General features: G+C 41.2%; 1 protein-coding gene across 2 annotated transcripts in view; it reads left to right on the top strand.

Moving 5' to 3' along the window:
* The window catches only part of Chchd3 (coiled-coil-helix-coiled-coil-helix domain containing 3), a 247847-nt gene that overhangs the window by 81330 nt on the left and 139288 nt on the right, over positions 1-27229 (top strand). For both annotated transcript variants that reach the window (XM_051175883.1, XM_051175884.1), the window contains exon 4: positions 5887-6004. In XM_051175883.1, the coding sequence (XP_051031840.1) occupies positions 5887-6004 (118 nt within the window). The remainder of the gene's footprint in view (positions 1-5886; positions 6005-27229) is intronic.

Genomic DNA, 27229 nt, shown 5'->3' with positions numbered 1-27229 from the left:
GCATGTTCTGACAAAATATGATGCATTAAAATGAAATTTATCCTTTCTATTAAAAGTGACCTGTGGGGTTGCAGTCACTGGTTTCTCTCTGTGCTTCAGTCTTCTGGAGTCAACTGCATTGCAGTATTTTGCAGATCTTGTCAGTTTTAGATTAATCATTTTGTCACAACACTGTATTTGTAACAATCACATTTCCCCATTTATTCTCACCCCTTATCTGAATTTTTATCTACTTTATCCAATAAGTATAATGACCTTATAATATTGAATTATAAAGTAATTTACTAAGCTGGAATTGTATGGAATTACTTATGTCTCTACCTGTATTAAGTCTAATTGGACTATTTGGGTATGACCAAAAGAGCGGGATGTTGACTTACAGAATTTCAAGAGCCAGACCACATTGTGCAACTGGCGAAGTGTATTTGACGTTGGGGAAAGACATAAAAGAGCATATTTCAAAATAACCCTGAAGACAAAGGACTTAAATCCTACTCTTACTTGATATGTTTGTGATACAATAAAATCTACTATCAGCTGGGAGGTCGCGTCTGCACCCCTTCACCTTTTAGGATCTCAGCTTGGCAGGCAGACACTCTTTCTTGGCTGTGGTGTGGTCTATCTCAAGCCTTTCTACTTCTCATTTTGAAGCAGGTCTAACCAAGTTCAAAGCCAGGCTTTGAACCCCCTGTGTAACTAGGCAAGGTCTTGGGACCCTTGAACTTCTACCTCTTAGTCGCTGGGGTTATTGGTTCATACCACCATGCTCTAGGAGGGGGATAGCTTTTCAGGATGTTTAAGATACAGCTTTGGAAATTGGGCTCAGAGTATTTTCTACCTCTGGTGTATTTCTTGAATTTTCTTTTGTTGAAAGTGGAGGGAGTAATGCCTACCTCATGAAGCATGATGAAGTTTGATATATAAAAAAATACCTAGCTAACGTTACTTTTTAAATTCCCTTTCCACTAATTCAAAGCCTTTGAGTTCTTCAGAAGGCAATAAAGCTGGGTAATTTTTTAAAATTTAAATTTCATTTTTTTTTTAAAGCCTGGTTCCATGTTATATAGAACTGGATTTTATACCAGATGTGTGAGTTGAATGTAATGAGTAATTCTTTTGGGTCTCATTTAAAAGGGGCATGCAATAATATTCATTATAAGAGATTTGGCTGGTTTTTAGAAACTCATTTTTGCTGGTATATTTTAAGTCTCTCAACTGATTGAGAATATGCAGAGAAAAAGAGTTAAGTTGCTAGGACTTGAGGTATAAGGGCAGCACCAACTGGTATTTGTTTCATTAAGCTTAGGCAAGCTATCCAATTACTTAATGCAAATAGGAAAAGTTTACACTAAACTCCTACTTCTTTGCTGAAACTCTATAGAGAATTCAAATGAGGAGAGGTATGTATTTAAAAGAAGGAAATTTAAATGAAACTTAAATCAGGGGCTTAATGTAGAATAATATTAGACCAGGAGATCTGAAATAATAAGTGGGAAATGCCAATAAATAAAAAGGGGGCTGTATTTGCTCAGATGCTTGTTCTGTTTAGTTTTGTTTTGATATAATTCTTAAATCATCAGAGACCAACATTAATAATGAAAGCTCCTTTTGTCCCACACCCTCTTTTCACCCAACAGGGGCCAGTAAAGTTCCACCTGCATTGCCCACATGGACTCTTTTGTCCCAGTGGCTGGGATTGTGTTCTCAGATGGCCAGCTGGGCTGTGTCACTGGGGAGGGAGAAGAGAAGATGCTGCAGGGTGACTACCTTTGCAGGTGGTCACTGATTGTGTAGCCTAGGGGGGATTGTGTAGCCTAGGGGGATGGAGGCCAAAGGACTGGAGAAGGAGCTCACCTAAGAACTGGGGTCTGGCCTTATAAAGTAGGGTGTAGTTGTCAAATGACTTAAAACAAATGAGTGGTGGGGGTGGTTTGAGGGAAAAGAAGTTGACAGAATTTAAAATATTCCAGTGTGGTGCTTTCACTTGTACAGGTATACCGTTTACCTGAAATTCTGTCTGTCGAAATCAAACAGACGGTCTTTGCAGAGGTGATTTTCAGCTTCTGCAGTGCTTTGAAGGCTGTTGCAGAACTGCTTTCTGGAAGTTTCTGGGCCTGTTGATGTTTCCTGTGCCTAAGTCACTTTCTCCTTCCTGCTGCTTAGCCAGTGGCCTTCAGACATAAGCCAAATAGCAGCTCTATCCATGAAGTATCATAGCAGCCTTGTTTTAAAAACCATGTTTTTCATTTATAATTAAGTTTCATAGAGGCAGGTATTAACATTCAGACTTTATTCTTCTTAGGATTTGGGGCATTGTTTGTCACCCAGTGACTATTGAATGGATAGGGGAACACAGCATTTACTTTCTACCTCATGTACAGTTTTTGTTACAGAGTAGAAATCTCAGAATCCCAGAAGAAATTAAGTGTCCACTAAATGAAAATTGTAAAATTGTGATTCCGTAACATTTGGAACAAGTGCCTTTATTTATCACCTTCACGAATTTTCATGCAATGAAGAATAATGTGGAGTTTGCAAGTATGTACTTGAACCTTTGGGCTTACAGACTGAGAAAACCAATCGTCAACAGATCACCCAAATGCTGTGGATCATGAGGATGTGCGTTGGGACCCATCCTATACTCAGCCTTCCTGAGTATAGTGAGTATAGACTTGGGTTTCCCAAGCACCCATTGCACAGCACAGGCATTTGTTCTCATTGTAAAGCTAAGCAAAAATCACTAATAAATTTCTCAGGCAAGAAAGGGATTTTCCTCGTCAGTTTGTACCACTCGGTCCTGACTCTCCAGGAGTCAAAGAGTTAGACATTGATGTTTGCCTGCGTTTGCACTCTTCTCTTGTAGGCCAGTTAGTGTGGCCTGGGTTACGTCACACATGTGCTGAATGCATGTTGCCGGGACCTGTTAGGTTCGATCTTGTTCACCAGCTGTTTGTTTTATCCCTAAGACTTTCATATTTGGTAGCTTTTGATTCATTTTCATCTGTAATAGGACGTGACACAGTCATTCATTCAGTTACACATACATTAAGCAAATATTTAGCCATCTCTCTGGGTCAGGTAGCTGTAAGTACTGAGGCTATAACACCTACAGAAATGGACCAAGCTCTTCCCATTTTTGAATTTACAGGAAAGTTAGAAAGAAACCTGTGAAAAGCAGAACCCCATAGCAACAGGCAAATATGTTTTTGATTCTAGAAGATTGTGAAGAATCAAGCAAAATTCCCTCTTGGCACGTGAGGGGTAGGGGGAGGGGGAGGGGGAGCACATGCACAGAGGGAGCTGAGGTTGCTTCATAGCAGAATGCCATGCTTCTGTGCTTCTGCGTACTGACTTCCCCGCGAAGGCCATTACTATTATTCCTTTGAGTTGCTGACATTTGTCGCTCTGTTTATGGACTGCTTAGGGCAGTTAGCTGCTGTTTACCTGGGTGGTGGATTCAGCACCTCGGCTTGGTCCTGGAGTCCACACCCAGGCTCCTCTGTTTCCTTAACTATTGAAGACTTTCATACTAGTATGCTTACTTCTTCTCTCTCTTCCTAGTAGTATGTGATCCTCTGCGTCTCTACTTGCAATTAAAGTTGTGGTATATATGACTCAATTCAACTAGAAAACTACTCATTATTAAAATATTTTAAAACTGGCTACACCGACAGACTGATAAAATGTAGTTCGTTAGATTCATGGTCCATATCCATGAATCACCATCATTTTTGAATATAAATGGATATGTGTGTGTGTGTGTGTGTGTGTGTGTGTGTGTGTGTGTGTGTATGTGTATGCGTGCATATCTGAAATGCCTGATACACTTCTTGGCATGTAGCAGGTGATCCCTAAGTGATAACAATGCTGATTTTTTATTTCAGTTTTCACTTACCTTGTAAAATAGGCAATTTTTAAAAACTGTATAGCAATATTCCCATTAAAGTGCTTTAAATGCATAGTTTTATAATCTGGTCCGATAACCTTAGCCGTTATCAGTGTCCTCATGTGGGTCACTCCATTTTGATGTTACTTCCCTTAGATAACAGGATGTATTTGTGCATCGAGCTATGGCTTTCCAACTCCAGCATGCATCAGAAATACCTGGGTGTGGCACATTAAATGACATTTTGCTAGATCTTCTTCTTTGGGTTTCTGATGCCTAGATGTGAGGTGTTGCTAGGAGTTTACACTCCTGCGTCTCCTTCGATGCCCCTGCTGCTGTGTGGTCCCACTCTGAGCACCTGGTCTGGGAGGCAGTGTGACCTGAAATCATCACCCTTTTGTGTTCAGTAGAGTTGGTGACTGATGCCGTGTTGTATGGTTTTTATGAAATATTTAGAGACCCTCGCTTTACCTACATGTCATTGTACTTATGGCTTAGAAAATCTCTTAGGTTTCATAGTGGAGTGGTATATTTATTTCTGCTGTTTTTTTCTTCAAGAACAACTATACATATCTACCTTCTAGGAGGAAGGCCTAAGTTTGGAATGTATTTTACAAGATAATTTTATCTGTTATAATTTACTTCTAAGAACTCCAGGCTATTAGGATGGTGTGAGGGTTTAAAACACTAACAAGAATTTTATGTTCTCTTTCTCCTCAAGAGTCCATTTGATAGGCTAACACCAAGTAAAATTTAGCACTCATCATTCACACTCAGAAACCGTCACTGAGATTGCTACCTCCTTTTAAAGCATAGCTTACATCTTTGAGGATATTATGATATAAAAGGGTTATGCTTTCAAAAGAGAAAAGGCAATCAGAAGTCTTTGTCCATGAGATTACACTGAAATGTTCTTTCATCCCGTGCTTCTGAGTCCCTGTCTGTGCAAGGCATTATGGCAGAAAGCAGTGTCACAGTCATTTCTCCTTATCACACATGGGGTTTCAGTAGATTGTAAGTCAATACAGACCTGATTCTGTGATGAGGGTATGGATCACCTCAGCGCAGTTGTAGGCGTCATTAATAGAATTAGAAGTATGCAGATCTGGCATCACTACTGCTATCTTGCTTCACTAGATCGTGTTTGGAATTAATGGGGTGGGTGTAGTCATTCCATCACCCAGGGCCCTACCATTAAAGGCTTTGACATGTCGGCATATGGCGATTGTAGGAAGATGGAATGATACACTGGGTTGCTAGTTAACCTCTGTAGGATTAAGAAACCAAGGAATCTCAACACCTTGTCCACTATGTTTTCTATGCTTAACATGATGCCTGACTCACAGTCAGTAAATAAGGGGGTCATTTTTAAGAGGAGATGATAATAAACCTTCGTGTGTTTGTCAAAAACATGGCTAGATGATTTTGTGCATGTGTCCATGTACACAGAGAGCAGAAATCTATGGTTCTTAGGAGTGGCGCCTACCTTGGTTTTTGACTGTGCCTCTCCCTGCGATCTAGGACTTACTAGTGGGCTAGGCTGGCCAGCAGGCAGGCTCCAGGCTTCCTGCTGTCTGCTTCCCAAGCCCTGGAAAACAGGTGTGGGTATTGGAGAGGATGCTAAAGGCCTCCTGCTGTGTGCGAAGCTCTTAATGAGATCAATTGGAGGTCCCAGTGACTGGACTTTTTGGTGAGAAGTTTTCAGTTTTACCTGAGAACTTTGTTAAACTTGGACACTTTGTCAGCTGGGTCAGTAACTTCTCATCTTGGAATTCTGTTGTAAATGTATGGGTTGAGGCTGCATATAATTCTTGATAGATTATGGGCCAAGATGATTCAGCCTTTGAATAATTATTGTATGTTTCTTTATATTCGGTTATTTCACTTAACATAATGTCAACCAACAAAGTATTTTTCTAACTTGATTATGAAATAATCTAAAATAAGTACAGTAGTTAAAATAATTAAAATTAAAAAAATTATTATGTTTGTCTTTTCAGCATTAAGCAAGCCAGGGACCTAGAACGAGAGAGGGCTGCAGCCAATGAACAGCTGACCAGAGCTATCCTTCGGGAAAGGATATCCAGTGAGGAGGAACGCTCGAAGGCAAAGCATCTGGTGAGTTTCCTCCCCGTTAACTAGAGATGCCTTGCCCTCCAGGACAGCCCTGAGGCTGGCAAAGCACTTGGTGCCAGCTGTTAGTGTTGGTAACAGTAATGTTCTCTTGGCCAGGATTTACAAGTTGTATATATTATAAGTAGCTGATATAAGGCTGCCCTCCAAGACATTAAGGGAGGTAACTATAGAAGTGTTGAACTCAGGAGCAACACAGTCACATGCCCAGGTCCCACCTGGGGAGATGTTGCTTATTTGTTTTCTTTCCTTGACTTTATTGTGTCAGCATGTAGCACTGGGGTCACCATCCCGGCCTCTTTCCTTCCTGGGCAGCTTCCAGATGCCCAACTGAGCAACCTCCAGGAAGGTGAGTCAAGCTTTTACTCCAGGTCACTCCTGGACCTTAGAAATGGGAAAAAATCAGCAAGGTTCTTGGAGAAAGAACTTTTAAAAAAGAACCAGACGTTTCTACAGTAAAATATTCTTTAATTTTAAAGACTGGTAAGTACTTTAAAATATTAACAGCAGAAAGTTTGAAAGTCACTATATATTTTTTTCTGACATGACCATGGTTTTCTTCTGTAATGTCTTTCTCAAGGTCTCTTATCTATCATTTAAAATTTGCATAGATGCTGTATGTATCTTTACCACTTACTAAACAAAGTTTCCACTGTCAGATAAAACTGGGGCTCCTCTGGTTCAAGCCCTAGCCTGGATTGCTCAGTTCCTTACTTCTTCCTAGAAACGAAGATAAAGCTACTCAGGGCCCTTGGTACTCACTGGAATACATAGAGAGGGGAACCTGTGAGGCTGAACACAAGGGCTTACATGGAGGGTTTCAAATGTCAAAATTCCTATCCAGCAAGTAACTGAGAACTGCTGAAACTTGTTGAAGGAAAGGCCCACCTCTGCTTTCTCCTCTAGTGTCTGTCTGTCACTCTGTCTGTCTGTCTGTCTGTCTGTCTGTGCAGTTTGCCCACATAATTGTTAATGTTAGGATGATTGGCATTTTGTTCTTTCACTTATTATTTTTTTTAAATGATTGACATACATACTTATCCACAGTGATGGGGTACAGTGTGACAAGTTAGCTGGTGCATATACAGTGTGTCTGATCAAATTAGTTGAGTAGAATTTCTTCCCCGAGTCATTTTGGAGTGTGTGTGTGTTTAAAGCTTAGAATTCTCTTCTGGTTCTATGTGAATAAGTAAATTGCTAAGTTTTTTTCTCTTTCTTAACTCTTAGCCCTTTCTTTGGTAAGTGAACTCATGATCATGTGTAAATAGAGGACTGAAAAGGAAAGTCAGTTTTTATAAACCCATTTCTTAGTGGCCAGCCTGAGGTCCAGGCTGCAAGGGAGAGGGGACAGTGTGGTCAGCACATGGCGCACACTCATCGAGGGGTCCTCAGGCAATTTGAGGGTCAGAAGGGCCAGTAAACTTAAAGGGAGGCCTCTCAGGATTGGAAACAGAGTCCATCTGCTGTCTGTCTAAGCAGAAGTGTACTTTGAGGATGTGGGAAGGAAATATCAGGCCATTTTCCTGAGGCGTCATTTTCATTCACAGTACACTCACGGTCTGGAGGCTAAAGATGGAGGGGAGGGCAGGTTAATGGTGCTCATATTTTAGAAGGTACCAGAGAGAGGCATTTCCGGTGGGCATATTTTCTGTCCTGTTTAAGATTCTTTGCATCTTATCTTTTTCTGAATTTGGACATACCATCTTGTTTACCACTTTAAAACATTAATGACTCAAAAGACTCATGCACATGGCAAGGCATTATAAGAATGGATTCACAAAACCTGTGAAAGGACCTTGTGAAACTAGAGCAGCTCACATTGTGTGCCATGATTTGGATGGAACAGTATGTTCAGTCTTTTCTGTTTGTCTTAATAACCCCTCCCATTGCCTGTCTTTACTTTCTTTAAGTATGTGGTATGTGGTATGTGGATGCTGAAGTGCGTGTTCTGTTTGTGGGTCTTCTTACTGATTGTGGTGTTGTGTGGTATAGATGGCCAATTTTCATCATAATGTTGGCTAATAGGGTCCACAGAGCACTTAGGGAATAAGCAGGGTTGATACAGTGGGTGACACTCCTGCTTTCCTGTCTCAAATGTTCACAGATATTTGAGTGTTGTGTTGTGGCCACAGAAGCCCAACTGCTACTGGGGAATTCCTGATGCATTTGCTACTCTGCTGCATTATTGGTGTTATTGTAGAAGGCGTACACATTCACTGTGTAGAGGTCAGAAAATCAATCCAGAAATACATTAAAAATTGACATGAATCTTCACTATCCATAGATAACTATTAATTTTGTTTGTATATACATCTATATATATCTATCTATCTATCTATCTCTCTCTCTCTCTCTCTCTCTCTATATATATATATATATATATATATATATATATATATATGTCTGTATATTTATGTATGTGTATGGTTATGTGAGTATCTCTCTCCTCTCCCTCCCTGGTCATTAGAAAGCTTTTGTTCAGTCAAACTGATAAAATGTATATCCTTCAAAAGTATTTGAGGCCACGAGTGTTTTATACATTGGATCTTTACAGAATTTGATATATATATATATATATATATATATATATATATATAGTATCTGTCTATCAAATATGTAGACACAGACAGACAGACAGACAGACAACACACACACACACACACACACACACACACACACAGACACACACACACAGTCTCTCTGATGACAAGACCCTAGGCTAAATGTGACATTCATGTTTCAAATATACTGTGTACATGTGAATTAATGTTAATTTTCCAGTGGATTTAAATTTCCAGTGGATTTTGACTGCTATCTGTCCTACAGTTCAGGGGTGGAATTTACACTAATGATGTCATGTCTGCATACATGAAGAAGTCTTGGGAGTACCACCGTACCCCAAGTCCAGTTTTGGACTTTGTAGCATTTTGGATCTCACATTTTCTGATGTGCTCAGCCTGTATTGTGAAATAAACCTGCTCATTTCCCTCTCTTTTTTTCCCCGCTTGTTAGTGTTTAGTGTTGAATGTGTATCTTCTCAGATGTAAGCGTCAGGCTTCCCCCACAATGTCTTAGCAGCTGTTTTTGTTAAAGCTCTTTGAAGAGCAGAATCATGGCGGTCCTGTTGGTGACAACTAAAATAGGTTCCAACCACAAGTTTCCCCTTTGGAACTTGTACTTGTATCCCCCGCCTTCCCCCTACAGCTCTGTAGCCCAGGCTGGCCTGGAACTCACAGAGATCTGTCTGCCTTTGCCCCTGAGAGCTGGGATTAAAGACAGGAGCCATTACTCCCTGCCCTGGAAGACTCGTTTTAACTGGGGAAACTCTTAAGCCGGGGATTCCACAAAGAATAGACCATTCCCTCTCTGTCCTGCATGACTGGTACCAGAATTTTAATCAGATTTTATCCCGACAGCTGGGAGAGACTACCCGCTGGTGACTGTGTGTGCCTGAAGTGACAGTGGGATTCACACTGATGATATCCATCCTTCTTAGGAGCAGTTAAGGGGCCCTAAGACGAAAGGAGATCAGTGAAAGGGTAGGACCAAGCCACACACAAGGTTAATGCAGCTCAACATTTTGGTATTTTTAAAATCCTGAATTCATAATCTCATATTTGCTGTGCCATTAGAAGTTATTTGAAATTTAAGAATAGTAGGCCAGATTTTGACTTGGCAATTACATTTGATTTCTTTCTAAAAATGCCAATTAAAAATAGTGATTTGCCTTTTTTCTGTCTTATTAAATTATGTTGCTTTAATGTTAGTTATTTCTTATTCACGTCAGAGCTGTTATTTTCTTTTCTTCTTCTTTTTTTTTCTTTTAAAATGATCTGAACTTTAAAGCAAACCTTAATTTGCTTGTCTAAAAGCATTTACATAATTATTTTGGAGCCTGTGCCCCTAAATGTGACATACTTCCTTCACCCTACACCAGATGCTTTTTGTGTGGAAATTACTCTCACTATACTTCTGCTCATTTTCTCTCTCCCTGTGATCCCTATCTTTTCTCTCCTGCTTGCTGGTTGGCCACTTTACATCAAGTAGTCACCCCTGCTTTTATGATGTCTGTGTTAAATCCAGTTTTTGCATATGAGAAAAACTATATTTTTGGGAAGACAAATATCAGTGTTTAAAGTCAGTCTTAGCAATTTTGTATATCTTATCAATTCATGTTACTTAAGAGGGCTGTGACAACTCTACTTTTGAGGTTGGAGGGACCTTGCCTTCTTTTTAACTAGTTCAATGCTGTATTTGCAATCAGTCAACAGCTGCTTAAGTGCCTGTTTATTCCAGGGCACAGCAGAGAGTAAGAATTTGATATTGTTGACTGAATAATTGAATGTGCCAGACTCCCAGAAATAAGAGGAAAGGAAGTGCGTTTTCTTGGGAAGGGAGCCTGAGCTGAAGGTTGGGGAGCAGGGGCTGTGGTAGTGACCTGTATTGCAGGCATGAGCATCCTTGCATGGGGATGGGGTAACAACCAGGCGGGGGAAATGCGTGGCAAGAAGAGTGGCGTGAAGAGGCAGCAGTAGGCAGCAGAGCCGAGGTTGCGGGGGACGTCTGTGCATGCTAGGGACACTGGACTGCATACACAGGGCAGCGGGGGACGTCTGTGCATGCTAGGGACACTGGACTGCATACAAATGGCAGCGGGGGACGTCTGTGCATGCTAGGGACACTGGACTGCATACACAGGGCAGCGGGGGACGTCTGTGCATGCTAGGGACACTGGACTGCATACACAGGGCAGCGGGGGACGTCTGTGCATGCTAGGGACACTGGACTGCATACACAGGGCAGCGGGGGACGTCTGTGCATGCTAGGGACACTGGACTGCATACACAGGGCAGCGGGGGACGTCTGTGCATGCTAGGGACACTGGACTGCATACACAGGGCAGCGGGGGACGTCTGTGCATGCTAGGGACACTGGACTGCATACACAGGGCAGTGTAGTGGTTAGAAACGTGTTTTCATAGCTCAGTCATGTGTGCAGGACAGGATAGAGGGGACAGGGCTGGGTACAGAGGATCCAGGAGGAGGCCTCACATTTATGTAGCAGAAGCAGGTGCTGCCTGAATTAGAGCGTTGCTTACAGGAAAGCAGAGTAAAGAGATGTAAGAAATATTTGGGAAATGATATATGGGTCCTTAGATTTGAAGGGCTGAGAGAAGAGTCGAGAATAACTTTGGGGTTCTGAGTTTGTGGTGTTGAATAAGGATGCTCGCAGCAGGCCTGACAACTTGAGTTGGATTCCTGGAACCCAGATGATAGGAGAAGAGTGTCGCCTACAATCCACCATTAAACAAAAGAGGAATGTTTCTGGTGTCAGCAACTCTGTATCACTTAAAACAGTAAAATTTTAACCCTTAAGTGTCCGGATCCAGAGTACATATCACGTGTCTTTATTTGACATATCCCGTGTATAAGGCTCTGTTAATTGTAGAGCTGAAGGCCAAGTAGGTCTGGTTGTTCTTCCTCGGTCTTCAGGGTAGTTTGTGGGGGAGGCCAAAGGTCATTCTTACCTTTTGACCTTTTCGTCTAACCTCATACTGGATGTTTAAACCTCACGCTGTTTGGAAAAATAGCCCAAAAGTAAGGCGGGTGAATGCACAAATTTCATCTCTCCACTTTGAAGTGACTTCCCTTCTTTTGTCCCCAGTTTCTTTTTGTCTGAAATGCACCACTAAAACAATCAAGAAGGGTTGATTACTTTTGTGCTGTGTGCTTTTCGGCTCTGTGTTTTCTTTGTGCTTCAAACTGTGACAGTTGAAATTTTATGGTAAAAGAGAAAAAGGTTTTGAATTTGGGGTGTGGAGAAAAATGACTAAAAGAAGTAGATAAGAATCCCGCTGCTGCCCAGATATGAGTGAAGGTCTCCCTGGGTGCGGGGTACAGCTCGAGCCGAGATTCTGAATCCACTGTGCAGGTTCTTGCTGCAGAGTTCTGTGTAATAATAGAAGACGATTTGCCCAGTAGATGAAGTTTCAGGGGAACACTGGTCATCCTGTGCATTTTTCCTCCCTCCCTCCCTTCCCCCTCCCTCCCTCCCTCCCTCCCTCCCTCCCTCCCTCCCTCCCTCCCTCCCTCCCTAATCTAGACCTCTGATTATCCCTCCCTCCCTCCCTCCCTCCCTCCCTCCCTCCCTCCCTCCCTCCCTCCCTCCCTCCCTCACTAATCTAGGCCTCTGATTATCCCTCCCTTCCTCCCTCCCTCCCTCCCTCCCTCCCTCCCTCCCTCCCTCCCTCCTTCCCTCCCTCCCTCATCTAGGCCTCTGATTATCTCCTGAAGTTCTCCCCATGTTCATGCCATGGACTGGTTTTCTCATCCTAGTTATTTGCACAGTGTACTAGTTTGCTTTGCTTGCAAGAAGTGGAATTACTGATTTTGAGCTTCTGAGGACTATTTAAATACACAGTTTCCACCCTGTATTTGAGGAATTTGAGGCTGAAGTTACAGAGATTTCCCACCAGAGTTATTGGTAAGACATAGGTTCTGGAATCCACCTGCAAGTCCCCATCTTCCTAGGCCTTGCTCAGTTAGTATCTGACCGGGGACTTGAAAGCGGAGTCTCTCTGACCGTGAGAGTGGGGGCATCCTTTGTCTCTTTCTCTTCTGTGCATTTGGGTCCAGTAGGTCAGCACACTCTCCAAAGACAAAGCATCCTTTTGGGCCTTTTACATTACTTGTTAGCATGTGTGGTCCAGCTTCCATTGTATTGTGGGAGCATCATAATCGTTAGCTAGAGTGTAGATAAACTTAGGAAGAGATTGTTGATCTAATATTCTATGAAGTGTCAGGTGGGAAGGATGTCTTAGCCTGCCCGCCTACCCTTTCTATGAATGAAGTGCCCTAAAGTGGGTAAGACTCCATTTACATGTACTGGCCCTCATTGTATGCTTAAAGCTTGTTCAGATGAATGTAATTCTTAAATATGTATGGTTGAATCCCCTACTTTTGCAGGTAGGGAAAAATACCAGGAACTTATTAGCAAATGTCCTCAGGGGCAATATTATATTGTTTTGTTTGGGACATCAAGGGCCTAGAGGTGGAGCATGGCAAAATGTCTTCTTGGTTGAATAGATTAGATCCCTGTCAAAGCTGGGGAGCTTTCTAGTGAACTCAACGGAGAGATGTTGTTCATTTAGACTGCCATGATCTTGTTGACACTGTGGTTAGAGAAGCTAGCAAGGATGAACATAATGCTGTTTGAAATGCTGGGGCAAGTCGATCACACACTTCTTAGAGTGCCCTGTCATGTTTTCATTTGAAATGCCGTTTTGAAAATTCGTCAAGTTGCTGAGGGCAACTCAGGCTGAGTGCTATCTTGAATGTTAGCCCTCCCACAAATAGCTATTGACACGCCATCACTTGGGTTTTTGTTGGTGTCCAGGTGAGATGGAGAGCACCAGTGAAGTCCTTAGGTAAGCGTGGGGCAGAGGTCTGGTTATGCTTCCGTCTCTTGATAATATATTTGCTTCATGGCCCGGTTGGAAATGAACTGTCACTAGTGCCTTGAAATTTTATTGTGCTGACATCATAATCTCATTTCCTTTTGAAGAGGCCAAGAAACATGGTCCTCTGTTTGCCTTAACCTGTAACAAGTCAGAAGTTTAACATAAGCATGATCCCCTACAGATCCCGAGTAACGGTTCTGCACATTGGGTTGAGCAACTCTGTGTTCAGCAGTAGTCTTTCGAGTTTGCCTTCACAGCAAGTCTCACAACTGTCAGTGAATTGCTTTCACCCTACTGAGGGAGGATCCATTGGAGCTGACTCTGTGATAGTCCATGTACAGTGAGAGCTACTTGTGTAGTGGATGTTAACGAACATTCCTGCTCGGGCTCTTGTCTGCATCCTAAACGGAACTGAGTTCTGTTCTTCCTTTGTTCTGGAGTATCTGCGCTATGCACCGATGTGTACATAGGGATGTTGATTCTGTGGCTATGGAGACAGGAGCAGTATTGCACTATTCCCTTGCAACATGTAGACTTGCTCCATTTTCCTCCATTGTGATTCTTCTCGTTTCTTTGCTAACTATAATTTAAGGATGACTTCTCCTGAAAATACTGAGGGGCAGAATTACCAAGTGAAGTAAGGCCTCTGGAGATCAGGAATCTGTTTACAGACCTGCAGTATTTATTACATACCTCATTTAGCCCATTTATCATTTTAATAGAAAAATGAGTCATTTTAGATGATTCTGAAATAATTCGAGGTAAGCTACATAGCCCTAGGCAGAATATGATTTACGCAGACAGCACCACGCTATTTTCCAAAACCATAATGGAGTGGCCAGCGCTGACAACTTATGATTACTTATGGCAGGCTTAGATGTCTTCATCGTCACAGAAATTTGTTGATTAAACATTAATAGATTTTTTTTTTTTTTTTCTGGCTAGTTTCTCCCCTTTGCCCCCATTGTTTTATGACAGGTGTTTCCACCAAGTCTGATACTCAGTACCTAAAGATCCTTGCTTATTCCATATTACCAACTTCAAGATTAATTTCAGATTGATTATTATTTGTTATTTTCCTGATGAGAGAGATCACAGTGTCTTGAACTAGTTACATTGGAAGAGATGATAAGACCTGTTAATACACATTTTCTGCTTAGAAATTAAACAACTCCTGTTTAGAGTTTCCTCATTCCACTGAGTGCTCCTGGTTTAACCCATTGGATTTTAACTTTAACTGCCTTTCCTTTGGATACCTACTTGACTCACTGGAGTGCAGCCAGCTGATCTGGGATCCCGGTTGTAAATCTAGTTAAAGTACACGTGTTTTATTCCTGGCCAAAATGACAGCCCAAACAATTGGAGTTTGCTTTTGTTGCTTATCATTTACCAGAAACTTTCAAATCTAGCACCTGACTTGGTATATTGTGTGGGAGGTTATGTGTCACACCCATTGATGATCAAGAAAATGTTCAAAGAAAACGTGAAACATGAAGTTGCACAAAACCAGAATCTGGGTTACAACTCAGGTCTCTAGTGCCTCCTTGCTTTTATTTTGGTCACAGTTTCAATAATTAATTTTAGTTAGTTATTATTTTAATGTCTAGTGGATTGATTCTTTATATTAGAAAGGGATAGAATAATTGAGGAACAGTCATAGGATCAAAGCAGGAATTATTACTGAAGGCATAAATAAAAATTTTACCAAAAGTAATGTGTTGATGCACATATACAGGAAATATTAAAGTAAGCATCATGGCTTACTTAGACTAGAGGGCTAATGGCCTTAACCTCTTGGACAGTTTGAGTGCTGTCTCCTCGTAAGGATGTTTTTATAACCATTACAATAACTGGAACTCGGGATAGCCTGTGTAACATTGAAGCATCAATCTGTACACAATAGAAATAACGTCTATAAATATTATTATTAAAAATAGTTATGTGAATCTTTACATTTAAAGGAAGGGTGTAAGTGCTCTGTTTATTTTTATAGTCATTTAAACATTTTCTTAAATAGTCTGGTGGTGGTGCATGCCTTTTATCCCAGCAATCTGGAGGCAGAGACAGGTGGATGTTTTGAGTTTGAGGCCAGCTTGGTCTATTGAGCGAGTTCCAAGACAGCCTCCAAAGCTACAGAGGAATCCAGTCTCCCAAAAAAAAAAAAAAAAAAAAAAAAAAACAAAGCAAGCTAGCAAGCAAACAAACAAACAAATTCCAAATACATGTATAAAGGGCCAAACTTTGTTGTTGTTGCTTTTGCTGTTGTCTTTATCTGCAGTGTGAAATATTTGTAGAAGAGACAAGTACTTCTTTTATTTCTTTGTTGACAGTATGCTTGTTTAGAAGAATAAAATACTGTTATTGTAGATTATTTTGAAAAGTAATTATATATATATATATATATATATATATATATATATATATATATGTAGTGTGTTCTTTACTCATAGGATGGATTCTATTAATTTTGTGGGTATTTAAAACTTTAATTTTACAAGAAATGTAGAACTGTCCCATAGGTTTGTCTTATAAACTGAATCTCTGAATAGAGTTGTAAAAATGATGCCATTGACTATTTTGGAGATCAGTAAAGTTGAAAGAAGGTGAAAGAAACAAAGTAAGAATGTAATTATAGAAATATTTTATAGTTTTCCTGTGGCCCTTATAATTCCAAGATGACTCTATTTCAGAAATTACAAGCTGGGGATATACATTGCTAGACAAGGTACATATGGTTTTATATAATATGTAATGAATATTTCTTAATGTGGTAAAAATTAATGTACTGTAAGAAATAATACTTCTGGGGGCTGGGGAGATACCTGTGCATACACAAGGCCTTGAGTTCAGTGCCGACCTCTCACATGAAAAGCCAGCCCTAACTGTCAGGCTCTAGGTTCCTAGGAGAGATGTTGTCTGAGGCAACAGGGTGGATGACTCTTGAAGAACAACCTGAGCCTGACCTGGTCTCAGCGCTTGTGCATGAATGTGCACATGTGTGTCTGAGTCTGACTAAACCATTTAAAAATTTGAAAACTTTGCCAATTCCAGGAAATATATAATCACACATGGAATGACAGGCTTAAAATTCATTTCTCAACTTCTTCCTTGTGATAATTTCTTACACCGTGACAATGGTATAGCCAATTCAACTTAGATTCATCTGTTTTTAATCTTTCTCATTCATTCTTTGAACCTAATTACATATATACATATATATGTTATACAGATCCATATTTACATATTGTTTTCATGACATAATGGTTGTCACATATTGTACATGCATTGTGTATAAGCATGTACATCGAATCATGTTGTATAAGTTTCATAATCATGTTCTCCTTTTTGAAATTTGGTATGTGCTTCTTCTGTAGCCAAGTACAGTTGTCTAGAGTCAAGGAATTTAACATTTTTTGTCCTCAGTCCAGATTCTGGTTTTTTGGTTCTTTCTACCGTATCACTGTTGCTCTTTCTCCTTAAGGTGCACAGTGTAGGTTTACAAATCACATCTGCTCAACATGTCCCCAGATTCCATTTTAAACAGAATTTCCAAAGAGTAGGACTAAGATGAGGGTCCTTTGTCAGCTCACAAGTTCCTACTACCATCGGCGGTGTTTTAGAAGGATGAGCAGAGAGGGAGATGTGAAGGTCTCATGTCAGCATGCAGGTTCATACTTTATATAGAGTGCAAGTAGAGGCAAAATAAATGCTGTGGAGATTTTCTTTCTTTTCTTTTTTTTTTCTTTTTTTTTTTTGGTAAACCAAAAAATGCTATTGCAAGCATCCAAGTTATATCATTAAACGCCATTAGAAAGTGAACTCCATTCTTACTTTTCTACAGAGGTTTTGAGTAGTAATTTCATCCGAAATCGCCTCCTCTCTGTCCCTCCCTTCCAGGCTCTGCTCCATGTAATTTTAGGCAAATTGCTTCCTTTCCTTTATGCCCTTTGTTTCCGTCTGCTTAAAATGAGGACAGAGTCTTTAATGTACTTCTTTCAAGTCTGTTACCTTGATGAATAAATACATAAATACAGAGGTTCTTTGAGAATGCAGAGTTCTACGTATTTATAAATTGGCTTTTCCTAAAGTAATTTCATTTCATGAATAGGCTACCAGTTCCAGGAGTCACATCTATTTTAATTTTCTTTAGTTATTAAAAAAGCCCATTTCAAAAATAAGAAAAATAGTTAAAGTTGAAAGCTTTTATTTTCTTGGTTAAATTGGATTTTTGTCATTGAAAACTTATTCTGATGAGTTGAAATGCTTTGGCCACAGGCACAGATATGGATGCTCTTAGCCACTGTGCAGAAAGGTTCAGGTTTGAAGTTCCCTTTTTGGAGAAAGGGGTCTTTGGCTGATGTGTGTTTTCTTAAGAGTGAGCTTTCAGAGCTTTGTTGGCAAAATAACCGGTATTTGAAGAAAAAATGACTGATTTTAACATGAACATAAGTTCTTCTACTTAAAGCTTAAAGTGGCTGCCACATGCCCTAAGTTTGAAAGTGATGTAAGCAGTGTGAAAGGCATTATACCTAGTGACGTATGTCCGACACAGAAAGACAGTGACTCGGTGTCATAGATCAGTTCACAGCATTGAACTCAGAAGAAGCAGTGGTCACACCAGGGCCCGGGGTTAGGAAGATGGCTGATGTTGTCAAAGTGTACATACTTGCAGTTATTCGTGAATTAGTTCTGTGGATCTGTTGTACAGCATAGACCACACTTACTATGATAACATATGCCATACTTAATATATAAGAAGGCAACTATGTAATGTGACAGATCTGCTAATTAATGTGATTGGGATAATCAGCTCATACTCCATACATATGTCAAAATATCATGTTGTTCACTTGAAATACACACACACACACACACACACACACACACATGCACGCACGCACACGGAGGAAAAAAATAATATGTAACTTGACTTTCTGTTTTAAGGTGGATTAACCCTTTTGTTAGCTCTCAGCTCTACAATTCAACTTTTCAAAACTTTATTTTCTTTTTTCCATTTATTCAGTTCACCAAATATTATTTGTGAATTTAATTGCCCATTGTATTGTCTGTCTTAGCCATTACTGACATCTATTTCCTTTTCAAGCTCTTGCTTGCCCATTTTATATCCGCAGCATACGGACGGTGTCATCTTCAGAGTGTTTCTTGTCATTCCCTGTCATGCCTGGGTAACAGAATATATTGGTGTTTCAAACTTATAAGTTTTTTAATCTCCTTATGGAACTCAGCATCTTGTAAAGAGACTGGAGCAGTTCCAACCTTGAAGGCATCAAAAAGAACAAGTTCTAAATACCATAATTTAGAATGCAGCATATTTAGCCATGTCCCCATCTTGTATGTCACCATTTCCAAGACACAGCTCTAGAAGTACATATGCTTGGCATGTATGTTGTAATATTGCTTCCCCCACTTCTCTCCTCTTTTGTGGGGAAACGAACCATACAGAGTGAGCCTTGGGAACATGCATATGGGACCCACCCATAGCGACACAACAGAAGCAGACTTTTGAAGTAGTCATGTTTTGTCCTGTTAAATGACATGGTACAAAGGCCTGCAGTGGATTAAACTATGTTCACTGTGACAGAAATCTTTCATTTTCATGGAAAAAGTACTCCCATCAATTCCAATTGCGAGAGTGACTGCCAGGGCGGCACGTTTCTCAGGCTTGTTCTCGAGTCTCAGCTTTGTGTTGCTTATAATCTTGTCTTGGCACGCAGTGTTTCCAGAATGGATCCGTTTTCATGTTTCTTTGGCTTTTTCTCAAGATTTATGAAGGAGGGGGTTAGCTTTTTGTCTGGCAAGTAGCAAAGTCTATTTGAGACTCTCTAATCAATAATTGTAAAATAACTAGAAATTGATCCTCGCCAGTTGTAAATCCATCCATGCATTTCTATTAAAGTCTGTCACCAAAAGCTGTACAAAAGGCCTCATCACTGAAGCCAGGACAGAAGCAAGTAAGTGGTCATGGTGTATTAATGGAATGCTCTTATGGGGTTCACAGCAGACTGAGAACGCTTACAGGGTGTTGTTATAGCCTGATTGGGAGCTACAGCTCATTTTTCTTTCTAGGTGCTATGACAAGATGTGATGTGACATTCTGTAAGATTATATCTTTTTCAGAATGCATTATCACTGATTGAATATGACCTTGCCCTCCTCCCCATTTGATGCTAAGCTTTTAGACCCCTTGTTTTGGATAGAATAAATGTGGGGAATGCACAGGGGTGTTTAATAAAGATTACTACTATAGATACAATCATGTTGTTTGGGCAAAAACATTGCTAGGCAGTATTTGAAGGAGGGGACATTCTCCTTTCCTTGGTTTGTCAAATACCACCTTGTCACTGTGAGATGATGTCATGAGACCTAAAGTTTCTCTTGGGACACAGGCTATCTTTATTTGAGGCTTCTGAGGTAATATATACCACACCTTGTTTGTGCACTATGGGGAGTTGGACACAGGGAGTGTAAGCTACATGAGCATTTCACCAATGAACTCACTCCCAGCCATTATTTCTGGCTTACGGACTATCATTAATTGCTATGCATCAATAATTGAAAAACAGGAGACCGTTTTCTTATTTTAAAGCTTCTGAGTGATCCAGAGCAATAGTTCCTTGCAGTCGATATTGTTCAGTCTTTAGTGTTGTCATGAAATGTATGTACAATGTGATGCTTTCAAGGTTAAAAATCAGACCACTTCAATATATCTGTGTATCTGCACAAATAAAATAGTTTAAGATCCTCTTCTCTCTCTCTCTTTGTTTTTTTTTCCTTAAAAATTTCCCAGAGGAAGAACAACCAGACCTACACCTATCTGTGGGTATAAGGACAAATGCTTAGATTGTTGTTGGGGGCTATGCTGGGTTAGGAAAGCAGTGGCTGTAAGTTCTTATATCCTTGACTTGACTAGCATTGATTTGCAGTACGAGCTGTGATTTCTCTTTTGTAGAGCTGGTCTAAAGTCCAGTTAGAGAGCTGTGGGTTACTGCCAAGACAGGGATGCCACTACTGTTCACTGTTGTCCTTTGATGTGGCCATGAGTATCATAGCTGGGTAGGCCACTCATCATCTTCCTCCTTTGGAAGCTTGCACGTCACTGTCTTGTACTATGAAAGCTGTCCTGGGGTGGAAGCATTCAGGTGAGTTCCAGCTCAGGGGTCTCTGGGCCCTGTTTCTGAAAGAGCCTCCTCATTTCTCCATCGTCACTTACACTCTTGTTATTTCCCTGTTGCTCACCAACCAGCCTACCTGGTTTCTAATGTTAAATCTTATCCTCACCTGTAATAAACAGTTTGTATCATCAACATGAACTCTTAAGTAGGTAAGGAGTTTAATATTTAAAATAGAAGAAGTGACTTAGTAAGATGAGGAGAGGTAGTATCTCAACAGTGCAGTTCTTGTAGGTGCTTGCTTTTCCTGGAGAGTCTTTGCCTCATGTCAGCAAATCCGTCACAAGCATGATCAAAGGCCCCCCTTTCTCCTTTTCACTTAACCTGATCTGGAGAAAAGATCAGGTGTTGGCAGAGTTCCTATTGTTTTCTTCTTTTTGACATACTTATTTTAAACGAACATAAGGTTTTTGGTTGATTTGTAGGTCCTGTAAGTGTGTAGTATTGGGACCCGTGAGATGGGTCGGTCAGTATTTGCATGGATGCTTGATGACGCCAGGTTAATTCCTGAGTCTCAAAAGGTGACCAACGAACCCTCTCCTGGACTCTGATCTCTCTGTGTGTGTGTGCGCGGGGGGAGGGGGGGACAGAGAGAGGAAGAAAGACAGAGCAAAGTAAACATATTGAAGTGTGCAGCGCTGAGTTCAGCTAAAGTCGTAAGGCACAAGGACTTTTGTTAGGTGGTCTGATACTTTTCTCAAGAACAACCTCTAGGCTGTGTGCTCTGTGGGTTTTAGTCCTTAGTACCTCATTAAAGGAAAGGAACAAGAAGTAGATACTTGTGCCCAGATACTCAGAGATCAGAAAGCCTCATCACACCAGAGTGCTAAAGCCATTTGGGTTTTGCCCAAGACTTGGTGTTTTAGGCCCCTGGCTCCATACACTCCAGGTATCCATGGAGGGGATGGCGATAAAGTATCGTGTATCACCATCACACTTAATGAAGATAACCTTGTGTTTCCCCTCCTAAACGCCTTTCATTTGTGAGAGAAGTCTTTCGCTCCCTTGAAGAAAGTGATAGATAGGAACAGAAGCCTGTCCTGAGGTGAGTGGAAAGGAAGCTTTTTCTTTTTCCTTCTGATTTTTAAGAAGTTCTGAAGGATTACTAGACAGAGAACAAGGAGGCCAGTAAGCTTTCTGAATGTTTGCCTGCCTTGAGATTAGAAGTTAAGTGAAGGTGGGCAGCCCCTTCCTGGGTACCCAGATAAGTCAGTCAGTCCTACCATTGCCCCAAGCAATCCAGGAGGAGGGGGGAGAGAGAGAGGGAGGGAGAGAGAGAGAATATGAATATGAATATGTATGGTGTATGAAGCACCCCTGATCTCTGGTCGTCTCATGTGCTACTTTAACCCTGTTGTCCTCTGCCTTCACACATGACTTAGGTGGGCAGGCAAAGATTAACCCCTTAACTTCTTAGTTTGGGAGACTGGTACATATGTAGAGCATATTCTCCCTGAATGATGAGGAAAGGGCCTGTACTACTCAGCAGTTTTATTCTAGGGCACTGTTGTAACTAGTGAGACAGTAGGTAAATGTCCCCATGAAGGCTACTGAGAAAAGTACTCATTTGTGAACTTCATTGTAGCAGCATTATCTTTATATGAAGTATAATAATTGTCACATCTTACAGTATGGCTTGCTCATCATAATTGATGCCCATTGATTTAGAATAAGTATAGTTTTTTATTTTTTTATTTTTTTCTGGATCATGATTCCCATATCTGTGTTTCATTTACGTTTTTAATTAGCCAACAAGTATTTATTGAGGGCCCGCGATATGCCAGATAATGTGATCTGAGTGCTAGGGATACAATCAGATATGTACACTAAGAAACTCACTGCCCTAATATAGCCCATATTTTATAGAAAGAATTGTATGTGGCGCTATATTTAGTATTGATGCCTGTGGTCTGGAGGGATTAGAGAGAATGGGGTACTGGGCCTATCGTAAAGGAATAACACTAGGTAACACAGTATTTAATGCATATAATTTTTGGTCATATTTGTGACACTCTATACATACAAATACTTTATAATCTTTTGGGGCACTTTTATTTTTATACTTGATTTTGACGAGGTTGCCATTGAATTAGAAGACAGTGGGGTTTTCAAAAGATTTATTATTATTTTTAAAAATTCACGTGTATGCTTGTGTGTGCCACTTGTATGTGGGGACCGGCAGAGGCCAGAAGAGGGCATTGGGTCCTCTAGAGCTGGAGTTGCAGGTGACCGATACTTCTTCCTTGTAACTTGTTGTACTCTGGGGAGCATCCCCCATTCCATGTGGTCCATGGTTATTTCTTCTTTTAGAGTTGTAGCAGAGTCAGTATGTCCCTACCACCATGACCCACCCTGAATAAAGTCTATCCAACTGGTTTTATTATATCTTGTGGTGGACTGTTTACTTTTCTTATTGGTGTGATAAAATACCTTGAGAGGAGCAACTTTATGGGAAAGCGAGGATTCAGTTTGTCATGGCTGGAGAGCCGCAGTAGCAGGAATGTGGAGCAGCTGATCACATATCATTGACTGGCAGGAAGCAGAAAGCAGCATGTGTACAGCTTCCTCCTTTTTATACATCCCAGACTTTAAGACCAGGGAATGGTGTAGCTGTCGTTTAGGGTGGTAGACCTGCCCACTGTAATTAACGTTAACCTAGTCCAAGTTAGTTAGCACTCACAGATGTGCCTGGAGCCTGGACTCCTTGGTTATCCCAGCTACTACTAGCAAATTGACAGGCAGTATTAAACATCACAAATGGAATAATATTTTCTTTAATAGTCACATACCCAGTTTGGGAGTTGATGTGTTTTACTCAGAGTGTACGGGTTTTATTGTTAATCTAAAAAACTAAAAACCAAATGTCCCAACTTTATAGCTATAGTTATGACTGGTATTTGACCAAATGGCTGTACAAATATAGTTTTAATTGAATCAACACACTTAATGAACTCTGACAGTTTGTACTTTCTATATGAAGAACTAAGACACACTTTGCCCTCATTGTGAATAATGTAGAAAGCTAGATTGTGAGAACAGAGTTAGGCACACCAGTGACAGCCAGATGTGGAGATGATTGCTTTTTCCACAACCATGAGTTTATCTGTTTGGGAAGGTGGGGGGAAGCGATTGAGGAATGGTCCCTGTATTTGTGTAGTCCTGGCTGTCCTGGAATTCACTGTGTGGACCGGGTGTCCATGAACTCACAGATCCGTCTGCCTTTGCTGCAGTTAAAGGTGTATACCACCACCAACCATCACCTATGCCCTTAGGGAAAGAGTCTTTTACAGCTTAAGCTTGATAGTGATGTACCTGGGCAATGATAAAATGTGGGAACACTTGACTTTATTGGGCTTAGCCCACAGGCCCTTGTAGAGCAGAGCTTTTGCTGGCTCTTTGCCAGTGTATTTGCCATTTTGTATGACTTCCTCTGTGCCTTCCAGTCTATAGATGAAAGCCTGCTTGTAGTGCTCTGCACACCTTCATTCCAGAGGAATTTGTGAAGAACCTAGGGCAAGCAGCAGGGTGTTGTAGTATTAACGCTCAGTGGTAAAAGGTAGGCCAGAGTCCGTTCCACTCTGCCACCCAGCAGTGTAGAAGTCTCAGAGCTGGACAGACAGTAGAGAGGGAGAGGCCTACTATACTCCAAAGGGATTTCAGCCTTACTCTAGCTCTCCGTGGTGGTCGTGCCTCTTCTACCCTGCTGGCTTTCTGGGTGGGTACTGTGTACAGTTGGGGCTGATACCTTGAGCAGTTACACTTGTACCTGTGGGCTCCTCTTACCTTTGACCTTTGGATGGGTTGCCCCAGGCAGCTCGGCAGAGGACTGTGTGATGCTGTATTGGCATTGCCACTTGGCATCTGTCAACCTCTTCTCACCGTGCTTGGACTGATCCCTAGCCCGCCTCTGGAGGGTTTGGGGTTCATCGCTGGCAGTTTTATAAAGCCTCAGGTCTAACAAAAAGTTCTAGTGTCAGGGTCATATTATTGCGGTTAATAAGGTTCAGGATAAACAGATAGGCCGAATAGATGTTTATTTAGGGAGAAATAACTTACAACCTAGACAGATGAACATCAGCAAGTTCCACCGGATGCTCTCTTTTCCACGTCCCGCCAGCAAGACAGTGTTCCCTGGCTCGATCTCAGCATATTGAAGATAGTAGGAGCTGAGGACATGTAACTGAAGCCTTTGGTTGGTTTGTAGGCCAGATCTTGGGATAATGGTGATTGATTTACTCTCTGGGCAGCTATGGCTGTGCAGATGTCACAGATGTTCTGTGAGATAGAACATGAGATAATGGAGCCATGGATAGTGTGGAAGGTGGTGGAATTGTTTTTCTGGGTGCAGGAGCCTCACTGTGCAAGGGATATAGCTCCTCAGAGGTTGGCAGATGACAGGCCAGTATCTGTATGCTAATGCTCGATATCTCCAGTCTTCATTAAGTCTGACTGCCTCTTGGCAATCTATTAAATGATAACATTTGAGAAGGTTATAATCACTTAGGAAGGCTGCTAGAAGTTATGCATTGTGGACTTCCTATAGCTCTTTTTATGAAGTGTCACCAAGGAATTCCTGTGATGAAGAGCCCAGATGACATTAGTTCATGGGCTTCTATATATAAACGAAGGATCTGCCATTTAAATAGTCTATTCACTGGGCAAAGAAGGCAGTGATTGGGAACATGAAGTGAGGTGTTGAATGTAATACTGAGTTTATTGCCACATGCTTCTTTCTAATGGATACACTGACTTCACTACTTTCTAGATAGCGGCAAGAGACCGCTGTGGAGTACTCTAAGGCCGTTCTAAAGGTGCAGTATTCCATTGTCACCTCTCATTCTCGTTTTTCTTTATTGCCAAGGGGCCAACAGCTCTTGAGAAGGTGGACATTTAAAATCTTTGTGAGTATCGAGCACTTGGTTTTACTGCAGTCTATAACTTTATTCCTTTGGCAATTTGTTAGTGCGGATTTTGAGCCTTGGGTATTGTAATACTTTTTATCAGGCACCCATGATCCGCAAACCCTGTATTGCCTGACTTGTATTTGTTATGAAAGTGAAGGAGTCACTTATCCACCCATTGGGAACTAGCTTGAGTATTTTTCGTTCTGTGGATAAAACCCCTTAGACTTAAACGTTACCTTCCTGGATGGGTTGTTTACTGTTGAATTCTGTCCTATGCTTCTCTTCCTTCACTGACTTTACTAAAATTTGTATCCAACTTTTAGAGCTGTGAACTTGTAATTGGTTTGTGTTCTCTTCCAACTATGGATGCAGGTATCAAAGGGAGAGTTGCATGATTCTGGGGTGATGGTTTCAAGTTTATCTAGTAATTTTAGTTCTTCATCAGCAGTTGGGCTTGTATACAGTTCAGTTATAGAATATTTGCCCAGCAAGAAAGAGGCCCCTGGGTTCAGTGCGCACTATACTGACAAAATGAACAAGATCAGACCAGAAAAAAACAAAACAAAACAAAACAAAACAGAAGTATCTGTTTGCAAGCCAGGGTTGTTGCTCAGTGGAAAAGTGTGTATCTAGCATGCACAATGCCCTTGGCTCAATATGTACCACCGGGAGTGGTGATGGTTGCGAAGTGAAAATTCCTTTTCAAGCTATTAGAGAACAGTACACACATCAGTATGGACTACAGTGTGGGGCTGGGCATACAGGACTTTAATGCTCCTCCTTGATGCAGACAACCGAGTGAGGGCATGACAGAAGAGGCCACCCATCCACTTTTCCCTTGATGCTTCTTGGCAGCCTGGTAGCTAGGACAGTTTTGGTGTTAGGCCAGCAAGGCTGTTTGCTGGGATGAAGGCCTGGGTGCCCATAAATGGTTTGAAGCCTCCTCCCTGTATTAAGCACATGTACAACAGTCATTGCTCATCATATCCACACTTTTTTCTTTGCCTTCTTTTGGTAAGGACTTGTAATTCTTATTTGATCTTACGTTAAAGAGTAGTGCCCTTAGGCTTCACATCTGGCTTTTGGCTTCTTCAGCTCATGAGCAGTGAATGTTTAGAGAGTCACTGCACTTAGGTTATTTTGTGTGACTGTGTACTGCCATTGTAATGCCGCTGAGGAGTTGGTTTTCTCCACGTTGTGTGTTCAGGGAGTCAAACTCAGGTCATCAGGCATGGTGGCAAGCATTTTACCCAGTGAGTCATCTCTTTGATCTCACCCTGTTATTTTTGAGACAGTCTGATGTTGTACCTGGAGCTTATCTGTTGAGCTACATGGCCCAGGAATCTGTATGTCTCTATGCCCAGTGTTTGGGTTACAGGCATATGCCTCCCCAGGAATCTGTATGTCTCTATGCCCAGTGTTTGGGTTACAGGCATATGCCTCCACAACTGGATGTTTATGTGGGTGCTGGAGACCCTAACTCCTATCTTTGTGCTTGCATGGCAGTCACTGACTGAGCCATCTCCCTAGTACCCAGCACTAACCCCCACCCTTTTTGATGTATATTTTTCACACAGATTTTCTGTATCAATAAATATTCTTGGCAGATTGTAGAAGGAAGGTTCTCAGAGTAATGTCATATTTCTACTACCGTTTG

Source organism: Phodopus roborovskii, unplaced genomic scaffold (assembly GCF_943737965.1).
Source record: "Phodopus roborovskii unplaced genomic scaffold, PHOROB, whole genome shotgun sequence".
NCBI classification, from domain to species: Eukaryota; Metazoa; Chordata; class Mammalia; order Rodentia; family Cricetidae; genus Phodopus; species Phodopus roborovskii.
This window is presented reverse-complemented; position numbering and strand designations above follow the sequence as displayed.